Here is a 14,442-nt window from a genome sequence, read left to right on the forward strand (position 1 = left end):
CTTTTCCAATCCAAAACCCAACCTTCTGGGTGTTGCTGGAAACAGATCCCAATTGGGACTATTCCCAGATGTGATTTGCAGTTTCAGCTAGGCTTTCTACTCTACTTGACACTGCTTTTGAGTTTCCTTTTTTTTTTTTTTTTTTTTTTTTTGAGACGGAGTCTCGCTCTGTTGCCCAGGCTGGAGTGCAGCGGCACGACCTTGGCTCATTGTAACCTCTGCCTCCCGAGTTCAAGCAATTCTCCTGCCTCAGCCTCCCGAGTAGCTGGGACTGCAGGCACGCACCATCATGATCAGCTATTTTTCTGTATTTTTAGTAGAGACAGGGTTTCACCCTGTTAGCCAGGATGGTCTCGATCTGCTGATCTTGTGATCCGCCCATCTTGGCCTCCCAAAGGGCTGGGATTACAGGTATGCACCACAGCCTGCTTTTGAGTTTCTATTTGGCTTCCTTACTCATTTCTCACAATGGCTTTTCCAAACCTTTTCATCAAGGATCCAAACCCACCCTTCCTATTTAAGGTGGTCTTCTGTCTTAGGTGACAAGAAAACTTACCTTCTTGCTCCCGTATCTACATGCTCACCTATACCCTCACCTGACTTTTCCTGCTTCCTCACCCCTTCAAAGGTCACGGTGAGCCTGTTTTTATTCATCTGGGCCTTTGGTCTTCCCTTCATATTTCCCCTGAGACTTCGCTTTCTTCTTTCTTCAGTATTTTTCATTTCTCTCTCTCTTATGTGTCCTCTAAAAGTTATAAACATGGACAACATCTTTCCATCTCAAAATATAACACTCTTTACTTGATGTTCCCTTCAGGCCATCTCTCTCTCTCTCTCTCTCTCTCTTTCTCTCTTTCTTTCTTTCTTTTTTTACTTTTGCGCCAACCTCTTGTTCTGATGCCCAGGCTGGGTGCAGCAGCGTGATGATGATGATGGCTCACTGCAGCCTCAGACTCCTGGGCTCAAACGATCCTCTTGTTTGGAGGAGGATTTCTTATCCTTGCATCATTGATCAGATGGCTTCTTCCTCATCTCCGAAACACTAGTCATCTGACATACACTGCAGATCTAAAATGGGCCTACGAGTTCCGCCCCTCCTTGCCCACTTGTTGAGCTTGCACCGCCTCTGTGCGCCTCCCCCCACCCACAAGGGATCGTTCTTCCTTCGCGCTCCACTCACCCGACGTAAATGTTTATCATATAAAGTTTTACGTCGCACTCTTGTATTTATGTCTCCTGGCTCCTTCACTAGACTGTGTGACAGCTGGGCCCTGCCGCCTCCTTCCTCGTATCTACAGCGCCTACCGCCGAGCCGCTTTATCTTTGTTGAAGGAAGCTGAGGTTCAGCCCCGAGGGCCGCGGGACGGATGCCGCTCCTTCAGCCCTACAGGGGGCGCTGTGGCAGCCGGCATTGGTTGCCCTGCTCTCCACTTCTCTGGGTAAGCTCCCTAGCCACATGCCCTGGGCTCCGCCCACTCCCTCACAGCATCCCTCCTGCCCATTGGGCGGGCGTGGACGGGGCTGTCCAATGGAGCGAGGCGTTGGTGCGAGGAGGCGTCGCCATCTTGGGGCTGCTGGGACTTTTGCGTCCGTTGGCGACTCCGGGACGTACGTAGTTTGCTGGCCGGGTTCTGCGGCCTTGCTTCTGTTTACTTTTCCGCTCCAGGCCACCATGCCGCAGTACCAGACCTGGGAGGAGTTCAGCCGCGCTGCGGAGAAGCTTTACCTCGCTGACCCTATGAAGGTAAATCGCTGCCGGGGCCGCTGCCTTGGGCCCCAGCCCGGGATGTCTTCCCGCCATCCGCTCGGCCTCTGGAGCTTCCCCAGAGCTCCCAGGAGGTGCTGAGAATGAACACAAATGGACCCTGCCAAGTTAATTGTTCCGCTGTCCCGTCCTCTTCGTTCCTGATCTAGCGGTCCAGTGAGGCCCCGAAACTGGCAACAACCAGGGTCTCCTCAGCCCTGAACATCCCTGCAGTCGATCCTCTCCCGCCCCAGTCCCTCAGCTTCTCTTATGGCTTCGGTTTTACGAGTCCCTGAAGCCAGGGCTCCTCCCCGCCTGCAGCTTCCTGTCCTTTGTCTTAGTTAACTTTTCCTTTACCGCCTGAGTGGTAAGGGTACCACAGGTATATAAAACTGATGTTTTGGCCGGGCGCGGTGGCTCAAGCCTGTAATCCCAGCACTTTGGGAGGCCGAGGCGGGTGGATCACGAGGTCGAGAGATCGAGACCATCCTGGTCAACATGGTGAAACCCCGTCTCTACTAAAAATACAAAAAATTAGCTGGGCATGGCGGCGCGTGCCTGTAATCCCAGCTACTCAGGAGGCTGAGGCAGGAGAATTGCCCGAACCCAGGAGGCGGAGGTTGCGGTGAGCCGAGATCCCGCCATTGCACTCCAGCCTGGGTAACAAGAGCGAAACTCCGTCTCAAAAAAAAAAAAAAAAAAAAAAAAACTGATGTTTTTCTACTGCTGCTCAGACATTCTTGAAAGATACCGATCTGAAAGCATCTGTACCCGCCCCCGCACCCCACCCCCGAATATTAGTTCTTAGTATTTTAGGAGTCACAGGCTTTGAGAACATAAGAATAATATTTGCATCTTTTCTCAGAAAAATGCACGTATACGTAAATGTTTGCAAACAATTTTCATGGACCTCTGAAATACATTCTTAGCCCCGGCAAAAATTATAATGGAGGTGGATGTCAGAGCTTAGCTCATCACTAACAAGCGAAAGAGTCCAAGTGATGGGAGTTTAGCATTCGGGTCTTTTTGTCTCTTGAGGTTTTGCATATTATTGTCATGTCTAACAATTATTTGAAGCATCTTCGTGTTAATTAAAAGTTCTCCTTTTTAGAACTCAGCATTTTGAAGGAATTTTATACTGGGAACCTCAGACCTGGTTATGTATGATATTGTTTTGTTTTCTGTCTGTTGTAATTCAGTAATCTCCGTTGTGCTCCATTTATTCCTCACTCTTGTATGACTGAACCCCAAGTTAAATTAGTTTCTGTGAAAGACACAAAGGTGAGTGAGATTCTGTTCAACCCTTAAGAAGCTGGTATTATTGGAGGGTATTATACATACAGTGTATTATTGTGAATATATCCCTCAGAGAAGAAAGAAAATTGAAAGCAGTTGTTCTCGGAAAACCATGGCTCAGGATTTACTGGGTGAGACTATTAAGTAATATCTTTTAAGTGTATGCGGTGGGCTGGTAACCTGTAACTCTAATACTACATATTGTTTATAGTGCATGTAGGTTTAAAGTGTGCAGCAAGAAATGTTGATAATTATAATTAAAAATAGTATTAGACCCACAGAAAGACCTAGGTAACAAGAAGATGTAAAACATTCTTAGTTCTATTTTTTACAATAAAATATAATAATTAATGATGGAAAATTGTGTTTTTGTTTTGAGACAGAGTCTTGCTCTGTTGCCCAGGCTGGAGTGCAGTGGTGCGATCTTGGCTCACTGCAACCTCTGCCTCTGGGATTCAAGCGATTCTCCTGCCTCAGCCTCCCGAATAGCTGGATTACAGGCTCGTGCTACCATGCCTGGCTAATTTTTGTATTTTTAGTAGCGATGGGGTTTCACCATGTTGGTCAGGCTGGTCTCAAACTCCTGACCTTGTGATCCACCCGTCTTTGCCTCCCAAAGTGCTGGGATGACAGGAGTGAGCCACCGCACCCGGCCCAAAAAATTGTATTTCTTACATTGAGTGATTTGTTTATAACACTGGTGACTTCTGGTTGCTTCATTTGGTTAGCTTCACTTGTTTGCAGGGTTGTTTCTTCATTCAGACAGTGGTACTATGAGACCATATAGGACTTTTTGTCCAGAAGTGCACAGTATAAACTAAAAATATTTGAGAAACGGTGAAGAATATGTAAATTTATATTAAGAGTGACTGTACTGTAAGAATGTGATGGTAGTGGTAAGGAAAATGAAAATAACTAGAGTATCACTGTGAGCAAAGCATGTCTAGAATAGTCAAGAGAGACAGAATCTTTTACCTCTTACCCAGTTAGAAAATTGCAGTTGGCCCAGGCTGGAGTTCAGTGGCACAGTCACAGTTCACTGCAGCATTGAACTTGGCTCCAGTGATCCTCCCACCTCAGTCTTCTGAGAACCTAAGACTACAGGCATGCCACTGTGCCTGCCTAATTTTTAAGAAATTTTTTAAATTTTTTTTTTTTTTTTTTTTGAGACGGAGTTTCGCTCTTGTTACCCAGGCTGGAGTGCAATGGCGCGATCTCGGCTCACCGCAACCTCCGCCTCCTGGGTTCAGGCAATTCTCCTGCCTCAGCCTCCTGAGTAGCTGGGATTACAGGCAAGCGCCACCATGCCCAGCTAATTTTTTGTATTTTTAGTAGAGACGGGGTTTCACCATGTTGACCAGGATGGTCTCGATCTCTCGACCTCGTGATCCACCCGCCTCGGGCTCCCAAAGTGCTGGGATTACAGGCTTGAGCCACCGCGCCCGGCCTTTTTTAATTTTTAAAGACGGTAGTCTTACTGTGTTGCCCAGGTTGGTCTCAAATCCTGGCCCCAAATAATCCTCCTGCCTCAGCTTCCCAAGTAGCTGGGATTACAGGCCCAAGCCGTGGCACCTGGCTTGACTAACACATTGAGAGGGGAGAGGATGAGTGTAAAGGGGGTAACAGTTTTTTCGAGTGCCTTCTGCATGATGGGCATTTTACATATATTTATATGTATAATTAATATGTACTAGGCATTAAATATATGTGTATTTACATGTATTTATACATAATACATGAACAATTATAGCAACCCATCAAAGTATATACATGAATTATTTTAGTTATGTTAAATGATTTGCCTAGTTTTTATTTATTTTATTTTTTATTTTTTTAATTTATCTTTGAGATGGAGTCTTGCTCTGTTGACCAGGCTGGGGTGCAGTGGCACAATCTCAGCTCACTGGAACCCTTGCCTCCCAGTTTCAAATGATTCTTCTGCCTCAGCCTCCCGAGTAGCTGGGATTATGGGCACACACCACCGCGTCCAACTGATTTCTGTATTTTTAGTAGAGATGGGGTTTCACCATGCAGGCTAGGCTTGTCTGGAACTCCTGACCTCAGATCATCTACCCGCCTTGGCCTCCCAAAATGCTGGGATTACATGCTTGAGCCACCACACCCAGCCAATTTGCCTAGTTTCCTAAGAGATAAATCTGAAATTTGGACCCAAGTCTTTGAACTCCAAGTCCATTCTGTTTCTGCCAGGGCTAAAGAGGAAATTCTGTCAGGACTCTGGAAGCTGTTTTCCAAAATGCTCAGTCTTCTCTCCCCAACACATTTAGCCTGTTCATTATACTCTTTTTACCGCTTTCTCTTGCATTGCTGTAATTGAAGATGGCATTACCACTGGATTATGTGATAACCTCTTGTTGGTTTGTCAGCCTTTTTAGTTCCCAAACATGCCTGCCACAACTGTCTGAAAAACAAAAATTGAATTCTTCATCTCCTGCTTAAAAACTGGTTCTCCTTTAGTAACTGGGTATAGTTCCAACTCCCAGTCACAGTCTGACCCATCTCCAGTCTTTCTGGCTTCATCTCACCATTTTCATGATCTTCAACTCTTAGTCTCATGAAGCTACAGAATTTATTGTATGAATTCTTCTTTAGAATGGTTTTTCAGCCTTTCTTCTACCTTCTTCTATAAGGTTAAAAAAAGGGGGGGGCATTTTCAAAGCCACCTCCTTTTTTAGACTTTCCCTTTTCCCAGTCTAAATTGCTTGTTTTCCCTCTTTATATTTTATCTGTATATGCCTTTAAAGGGCTTAATTCATTTTGTCCTTGTGTTTTGGTTATTTTAGTTGGTTAGATTCAAAGAGGGCAAGAACCTTGTTACGGCATCTGACACAGTGACTCAGGCCCCTCTAGATTAGCAAATGGACCCCCTTATACTATGATTGGCCTTTTAACTCTTCTTTCTCCTAATGAAACCAACGAGTGTTCCTTTAACTGAGAGTTAAAACTTCACATAGTAGTCATGCTTAGTATATTTTTAAGTTTGTTTCGTTTCTAGAGAACTGAATTTTTAAAACATGTAAAACAATTTACTAGATCAATAAATAGAATCAGGTATTCTAAAGATAATTAACCGAGTTACAACTGCTTATATGTGCTTAAATGCTTGATGAGTTCCTTTTCCACCTTCACCCAGACAAATGGCATACAGTGATGTAACTTTTTTTTTCAATCTCAGGAGTCCAAAGACCTTATTGGGGAAAGCTCTAGATTATAGTTCCATTAGCCCTTTTTATTTCCTTTCCAGAATGGTCTTGATGCCTCTGGTGCTAGATTGTCACCATTTTACAATTATGTTTCTGTTTTGAAGTGTAGATACTTAGCAGTTTCTTTTTGTTGTTTTTTGTTGTTCATTGTTTTTTTGAGACAGAGTCTCGCTCTGTTGCCAGGCTGGAGTGCCGTGGCACGATCTCGGCTCACTGCAACCTCCACCTCCTGGGTTCAAGCGATTCTCCTGCTTCACCCTCTGGAGTAGCTGGGATTACAGGCATGTGATGCCTGGCTACATTTTGTATTTTTAGTAGAGATGGGGTTTTACCATGTTGGTCATGTTGGTCAGGCTGGTCTGGAACTCCTGACCTTGTGATCTGCCTGCCTTGACCTCCTGAAGTGTTGGGATTACAGGCATGAGTCATCGCACCTGGTCACTTCGCAGTTTTTTTTTGTTTTTTTTTTTTTTTTTTTTTTTTTTTTTTTGAGACGGAGTTTCGCTTTTGTTACCCAGGCTGGAGTGCAATGGCGTGATCTCGGCTCACCGCAACCTCTGCCTCCTGGGTTCAGGCAATTCTCCTGCCTCAGCCTCCTGAGTAGCTGGGATTACAGGCACGCGCCACCATGCCCAACTAATTTTCTGTATTTTTAGTAGAGACAGGGTTTCTCCATGTTGACCAGGATGGTCTTCATCTCTTGACCTCGTGATCCACCCGCCTCGGCCTCCCAAAGTGCTGGGATTACAGGCATGAGTCTCCGCACCCAGCCACTTAGCAGTTTTTAAAACAGCTAGCTAAACAAGAGTTACTGATACTGGTTAGGGAAAAACTGCTGCAATATACTGTGCTTGAATCCATCACCGAAGAAAAAAATAATGTTCATGGAAGTGTTCTTGGGTGATGTCTTATAGGAATATGCTAATATCTAAATGCCTTGGCAATTTGTAGAATATTGAACATGAAGTATTTTGTAACATGGCACTCAGTATAGGAGTCATTCTGGTTTTTGGAAAAGTTGTTGGTGGAGACTTCTTTTCAAGGCAGAATTTTGCTTTTATATAATAATGCATCACATTCTGCCTTCGTGATAAAGACCTGATTTTGCTGAATATTTTAGTCTGAATCCGTTTCCTAAGATCCATGGAAAAATGAAAAGTGTGAGTTGCACTGAACTGCAGCACTGTTTTCTGGGGGATGGATTTGGGCTTTTTAACTAGCCATTTCTGCCAAATGTTTTTTTTATCCTTTTCCTGTCATTCCTCTGTGGCTAGGTGTATTGGTATATTTTCTTACTGGCAAGAAATGCCACCTTGTAAGTCTCACAGACCTTACCTGAATGTGGATGTGTTTTGAGAATGTTCAGTACATCTCTTTTCAAACTAGCTGCAAATAAAATGTCCAACTTTTTAAAGTCTTTTTTTTTTTTTGGAGACAGAGTCTCGCTCTGTTGCCTGGGTTAGAGTGCAGTGGTGAGATCTCAGCTCATTGCAACCTCTGCCTTCTGGGTTGAAGTGATTCTCCTGCCTCAGTCTCCCAAGTAGCTGGGATTACAGGCAACCGCCACCATGCCCAGCTAATTTGTGTATTTTTAGTAGAGACAGGATTTTACCATGTTGGCCAGGGTGGTCTCAATCTGCTGACCTCATGATCCACTGACCTTGGCCTCCCAAAGTGCTGGAATTACAAGTGTCGACCACTTTTTTAAGTCTTAAAAAATAAATTATAGCAAAGGAATGAACTAAAATAGTTGATTTTTTTTAACCTCATTTCAGTTTAGTTTAGAGTAATAATGCCTTTAGATATATGGGGGTATTTAGTCTAAAAGGATCCTTTTCAGCCTACCTGAAGACTAAATTATTTAAGAGAAATGTTGGCCGGGCGCGGTGGCTCACGCCTGTAATCCCAGCACTTTGGGAGGTCGAAGCGGGTGGATCACTTGAGGTCAGGAGTTCTAAACCAGCCTATCCAACATGGTGAAACCCCGTCTCTATAAAAAAAAAAAAAAAAGAGGGAGAAATGTCATCTGTCTTCACTATTTCTAAATATGTATTTTTATTTCAGGTACGTGTGGTTCTCAAATATAGGCATACTGATGGGAACTTGTGTATTAAAGTAACAGATGATTTAGTTGTAAGTATACATTTTTATTTATTGCATACTTTCAGATTTGTTTGAGTTAATTATTTGTTTGAAATTATTTACTTAGAATTTATGCAGATTACCCATTAGGATGCTTATTTTGCATTTCATTCCAAAATGAAGAACCTCATTCTAATAGCTACTTTTATAGACCCTCAGAAAATAATTTAACCTGCTTTACTAATGAATTATGTCAAGTGTCGTTTAGTAAGTGCTGTCTTCAGACCTTAAGCAACAGAAACGTAGAGACCAAACTGGATGTCAGGGAGTAAAAGTTTCCTTTTTGATGTATAAGAAGTAAATGACAGGGTTTGAACACAAGTTGCAGGCTTTATTCTTGTCCTTGATCTGCTCACTCTTGTTACTTCCTTACATTCCCATTCATTCCTTAACCCTCTGCCATCTGTTTTCTGCATGTTTTATTCTACTGAAACTGCCCTTTATGAGAGCACATCAGCAGCTCCTTTATTTTCAAACCCAGTGGTCTTATTATTCGTATCTTATTTGATTTCCTTGCTGCTTTTGATACTGAACACCACTCTTTCATAGAAATAATTATTTTGCGATTTGTGGCTCTGTATTATCTTGGCCCTACTATTCTGTGTTTCTGTTGTTTCATTCTTTGCTGATTATTTCTTTGATGTGCCCCATATGTATTTGCTTCCCTAGGAGTCTGTCCTTGGTTGTCCTTTCATATAGCTTCTTTTAGAGCACTCCATTCAGTCAAGTCCAATATTACATCTATCTATGTCTATTTGCAGTGTGTTTAGCTCATATTCTGACTTTGTGACTAGCATATATATCTCACATACCCTCAAAATTCACCTGTCTACAGTGGAGTTTATCATGTGTTCTTAAACTAGCTCCTTTTCTTCGTACCTTTAGTTGCATTATTTTCCACCTTGTCCAAAATCTGGGGATTTTTTTAATTAAAAAAATTTTTTAGAGACAGGATCTCACTATGTTGCCCAGGCTGGTCTTGAACTCCTGGCCTCAAGCAGTCCTCCACTTAGCCTCCCAAGTTGCTGGGGATTACACACATGAGCCACAGTGCCCATCCCAGAGTGATTTCTACTTTTCTTTTTTTTTTTTTTGAGACGGAGCCTTGCTTTGTCACCAGGCTGGAGTGGAATGGAGTGGCGTGATCCTGGCTCACTGCAACCTCTGCCTTCCAGGTTCAAGCAATTCTTCTGCCTCAGTTTCCCAAGTAGCTGGGACTACAGGTGCATGCCACCATGCCCAGCTAATTCTTTGTATTTTTAGTACAGACAGGGTTTCACCATGTTGGCCAGGCTGGTCTTGAACTCCTGATTTCAAGCAATCTACCTACCTCCACCTCCCAAAGTGCTGGGATTACAGTTGTGATCCACCATGCTCAACCCCAGAGTGATTTCTAGAAGTGCAAATTTGGTTGTTACTCCCTTGCTTAGAAACCTTTAAACTCCACCCTTGCATCCCCTCTAATCTCTGTCATTTCTGTATTACATAAGAATTCCTTTAATGTGCTGTGATGTGTTAGGCCTTGGTGTTTTTGAACATTCTGTTTCCTCTGCAATATTGAATCCCACCTCCGCCCCTAATGTGGCTAGACTGCTGCTTATCTTTCAAAACCCAACTCAAGGATTGCTTCATCTCTTGCTTTTTCATTTTGGCTTTTTGTGCTGTATCACAATTCTTTTATCACATTTGTCTTTTTAATGGACTATGAGCTTTAAGACAATAGAGATAGATCAGTAATGTTCTTACCTGTTTTATTTCCAGTGCCTACTATGATGTCTTGACCCAGAAAGCACTCAGTAAACATTTTAAAAATAGGTTAGTTCTTTAAAAAATTATATAGAGTGATTTTAAAAATCACTTTGTCTTTGGTCATATATTGTATTTGTGTTCAGGGTTCCATTGTGAGATTGCATAAAGTTAAATCTTTTAGCGATTAGCATGTCTTCTAAGAACCAGTTGAATTTAGTGAAGTAGCTGAACATGTGAAAAAGGAAGAGTGAATTGAGGTATAATATGCTAGACATAGATTCAAGAGATGTGAATTCTAGCTTAGCCCTTTACTAGAATTTTGGCCTTGGAAAAGTTTAGGCCAGAAATTTAGCCTTCTGGTCTCAATTTCCTCGTCTGTAAAGTATCATAGCAATAGCTTACCTTATTGACTAGTTGTGGAAAGTAAACAATTCTTTTGTTTGTTGTTTGTTGGAGTTTCACTCTTGTTGCCCACATTGGAGTGCAGTGGCGCAATCTCAGCTCATCGCAACCTCCGTCTCCTGGGTTCAATCAGTTCTGCCTCAGCTTCCCAAGTAGCTGGAATTACAGGCATGTGCCACCACACCTGACTAATTTTTAATTTTTTTAGTAGATAGGAATTTCTCCATGTTGGTCAGGCTAGTCTCAAACTCCCAACCTCAGGTGATCCATCTGACACCACCTCCCATAGTGCTGGAATTACAGGCATGAGCCACCATGCCTGGCCTTGTTGGTTGCTTTTTTTTTTATAGACAGTGTCATGCTCTGCTGCTCAGGCTGGAGTGCAGTGGCATGATCATAGCTCGTTGCATCCTTGACCTCCTGGGCTCAAGCGGTCCTCTCACCTCAGCCTCCCAAATAACTGGGGACTACAGGTATACACCACCACACTCAGCTAATTTTTAAATTTTTTTTGTCAAGACAGGATCTCACTGTATTGCCTAGGCTGATCTGGAACTCCTGGACTCAAGCCATCTTTCTCCCTCAGCCTCCCAAACCACTGGGATTATGGGTGTGAACCACTAAGTAATTCTTTTTTTTTTGAGACAGAGTGTCGCTCTTGTTACCCAGGCTGGAGTGCAATGGCACGATCTCGGCTCACTGCAACCTCCGCCTCCTGGGTTCAAGCAATTCTCCTGCCTCAGCCTCCTGAGTAGCTGGGACTACAGGCACGTGCCACCATGCCCAGCTAGTTTTTTGTATTTTTAGTAGAGACGGGGTTTCACCACGTTGACCAGGATGGTCTCGATCTCTCGACCTCGTGATCCACCCGCCTCGGCCTCCCAAAGTGCTGGGATTACAGGCTTGAGCCACCGCGCCCAGCAGTAATTCTTAAATATTGACATTCCACACTGAGAAAAATTTTAATTGTGATTGTCACAGAATGGTTAGATATACCTGCTGAAGAGAAATCCATATGTCCTAGCTTAAAAATAGGGGAATCAATGCAGAGTGAATTTTAATGCAAAAGGCCTTATCTCCAATTGATGGCTTTTTGCCCTGTTAATGATTAAATATAATTAAGGATCCATATTAACTTTGACTTTTTTATAATCCAATGCATATCATTTTTATAATCCCATAATATCTTTTTCTGTCAGAAACTTTAGTGAGAAGGTATATACATTCTCTCATAGCACATAGGCTAAAATTTGAATGATGAAGGTTAATATGACCTCTTTCTTTTTTTATTTTTATTTTTTAGTGCAGTAAACAGATAAATATGACCTCTTTACAAGATTGCTGCACAAATTTATACACTGTGTGGATAAAAATTTTTTTATGCTAGTCATAGATTCAAGAGATGTGAATCTTAGCCCTTTAATTCATTTAGAATTCAGATCAGCTGGGCATGATGAGGCTGAACTTCAGGTTATTTAAGTTATTGACTTTTATTACAGGATCATTAGTTCCTGTTGTTTAAAACTCATGTGAACCTGTAAGATGGGCTGAAGAAAAGTTGACCTGTATTACAAAATGAGGAAAGGGCTGCCAGCTTAAAGTTGATATTTTTGAAGATTCTACAGTAGATGGTTTTGTGACCAACCATAATCAGATCTTAAGTATCTAGTGACGAATTTAACTGCTAATAAGGAAGAATTTGGTTGGTTTTAAAAGTAATCAAGCCTGGGCAACATGGAGAAACCCTGTCTCTACTAAAAATAGAAAAATTAGCTTGGTTGTGGGTGCCTGTAGTCCCAGGTATGCGGGACTCTGGGGATCGCTTGAGCCCAGGACACAGGTTGCAGTGGGCTGAGATTGTGCCACTAGACTCCAGCCTGGGCCACATAGTGAGATACTGTCTCAAAAATATGTATCTTCAGGAAATCAAGATTTATCTGGTTTATGTAGTGACCAGCTGTACACAGAGAATTCCAATTTTTTTTCTAAAATTCATTGTTAAACCCCCAATTTCACCAGTAGAGAAAGGGATCTTAAGATTTCTATGTTTTTTCCCAGCATAACTCAGTTACTTATGGCTGGCAGAAAATATCTAATTCTAAGCCTTGAGTTCTTATCAGACCATAGCAGGATTTAACATTTAACATTTTTCAAAAGCTTCTAATGGACTTCATTTAGTTTTTTTGTCCACAGCAGTGGCATTTAAATTACTGTACTTTAAGACATGGAGTTACTAGAGGCTTGAAAACTTGAGTGCAGTTTCCCTAGCATGACCCACCAAGGAAAATAGAGCAAAACACTGGTAGGAAAGACTCTCAAAATTTTACGTAATTGTATGTCTTCTACATTGTCAATATCTAGTTTTACATAGTTAATGTGTACTTCTAAAATTTCTGACAGTGTTTGGTGTATAAAACAGAGCAAGCTCAAGATGTAAAGAAGATTGAGAAATTCCACAGTCAACTAATGCGACTTATGGTAGCCAAGGAATCCCGCAATGTTACCATGGAAACTGAATGAATGGTTTGAAATGAAGACTTTGTCATGTACTTAGGAAGTAAATATCTTTTGAATTAGAGAAAGTGTTGGGACGGAAAATACTTTATGTAACTAAGTGGACTATTCAAAAGCTTAGAGGTCATTTTTTGTAATTTTCTTTTGAATATTTGCTTTGGAGAGCTAGGAATGGGAATGTTTTCAGTTAGAAAGCCTGTATTTACTTTTGGAAATTGAACAAGAAATGCATCTGCCTTGGAAACTTTGCAGATAATTTGATGTTAGGTAAAACACATAATTGTTTCTCTGGCAAATTTATATCAGTAATTTGAAAATGAGATATGAAGAAAAACCAATTCTTCCTTAAATTTAGTTCATCTGTCTTTAAAAGAACATTAAATGTAACCATTTTGTTGAATCGATGTATTTCTTTTGGAGCATAAAATGTATGCTGTTGATGACCAATAAATATAAAATATGGTAATTGGAATTAGCTCCGCACCATAGTATGCATTGTTACACATACTATGCACCTAATTGTGTATAGTAGTGTAGTCTCAATTATATCTAAAAGTAATTGACTAACAAGTATGCTTTGCCTTCTTTCCAGATTTAAACTACCTTTTAATATAAGGGATTTGTAGTATCAGCTTGTTGAGCAATGACTTTGAATCTAGTTTTCAGTGATGAGAAGCAGCAGTTATTTGAGTGCGTGAATGGAATCATGATCACTATAATGTACTGAAACCACCATATTACAGAAATATTTGCTACTTATTTTCCATCTGTAGTTTCTCAGAAGGGCTATAGATTATTTGAACTGTCAAACCCTTGCATACTTGTGTGACACCCTGCCCATTTTCACTCTATTTAACCAAGGTGTTAGGTGTGACTGTCACAACTGTTATGTTTTCCAGTAAACCAGAAATATGATATTATTTGATACTTACATTTGTATCCTAAATTTCACCACCTAAATGTAATGTTCACATGTTGATTCCTCAAGAATTAAATGAAGGTACTACATTGAAACGTGTTTTGTAGAAATTTGTCGTGTTGAGCAACATGTTAGCATGGTAAGTTCCCTTAGTTATATGAGTTTTGGCATGTTTCAGAGAGATCAGCAAATAAAATATTACATAAAATATGTATTGTTTGTGTTGAAATTTTTAACTTTTCAAAAATTAATAATTTCTTAACTGGGATATACTATATTCATTTAGTCCAAAATGAGCCTGGTAATGGTGAAAGCACATTTTTTGTTTCTCAGTACATCTGACTTTCTCTGAGCTATTTGTTAATAGCAAGTTTGGTTTTTTTGTTTGTTTTGAATTAGAAAAGTAGCATCAAATAGTATAGGATTATCTTGGCTTTTGGGTTTTTTCCCCCAGA

The 14,442-nt window shown here is 41.3% G+C and overlaps 1 protein-coding gene across 1 annotated transcript; it reads left to right on the forward strand.

Moving 5' to 3' along the window:
- The first annotated feature begins 1,554 nt into the window (after positions 1 to 1,554).
- On the forward strand, positions 1,555 to 14,197 carry SRP9 (signal recognition particle 9). Its single transcript, XM_010340887.3, has 3 exons — positions 1,555 to 1,744; positions 8,326 to 8,394; positions 12,955 to 14,197. The coding sequence occupies exons 1-3, from the start codon at positions 1,673 to 1,675 to the stop codon at positions 13,072 to 13,074; spliced, it is 261 nt and encodes an 86-aa protein (XP_010339189.1). The 5' UTR covers positions 1,555 to 1,672; the 3' UTR covers positions 13,075 to 14,197.
- Positions 14,198 to 14,442: the final 245 nt, after the last annotated feature.

This window comes from Saimiri boliviensis, chromosome 14 (assembly GCF_048565385.1).
Source record: "Saimiri boliviensis isolate mSaiBol1 chromosome 14, mSaiBol1.pri, whole genome shotgun sequence".
Lineage (NCBI taxonomy): Eukaryota > Metazoa > Chordata > Mammalia > Primates > Cebidae > Saimiri > Saimiri boliviensis.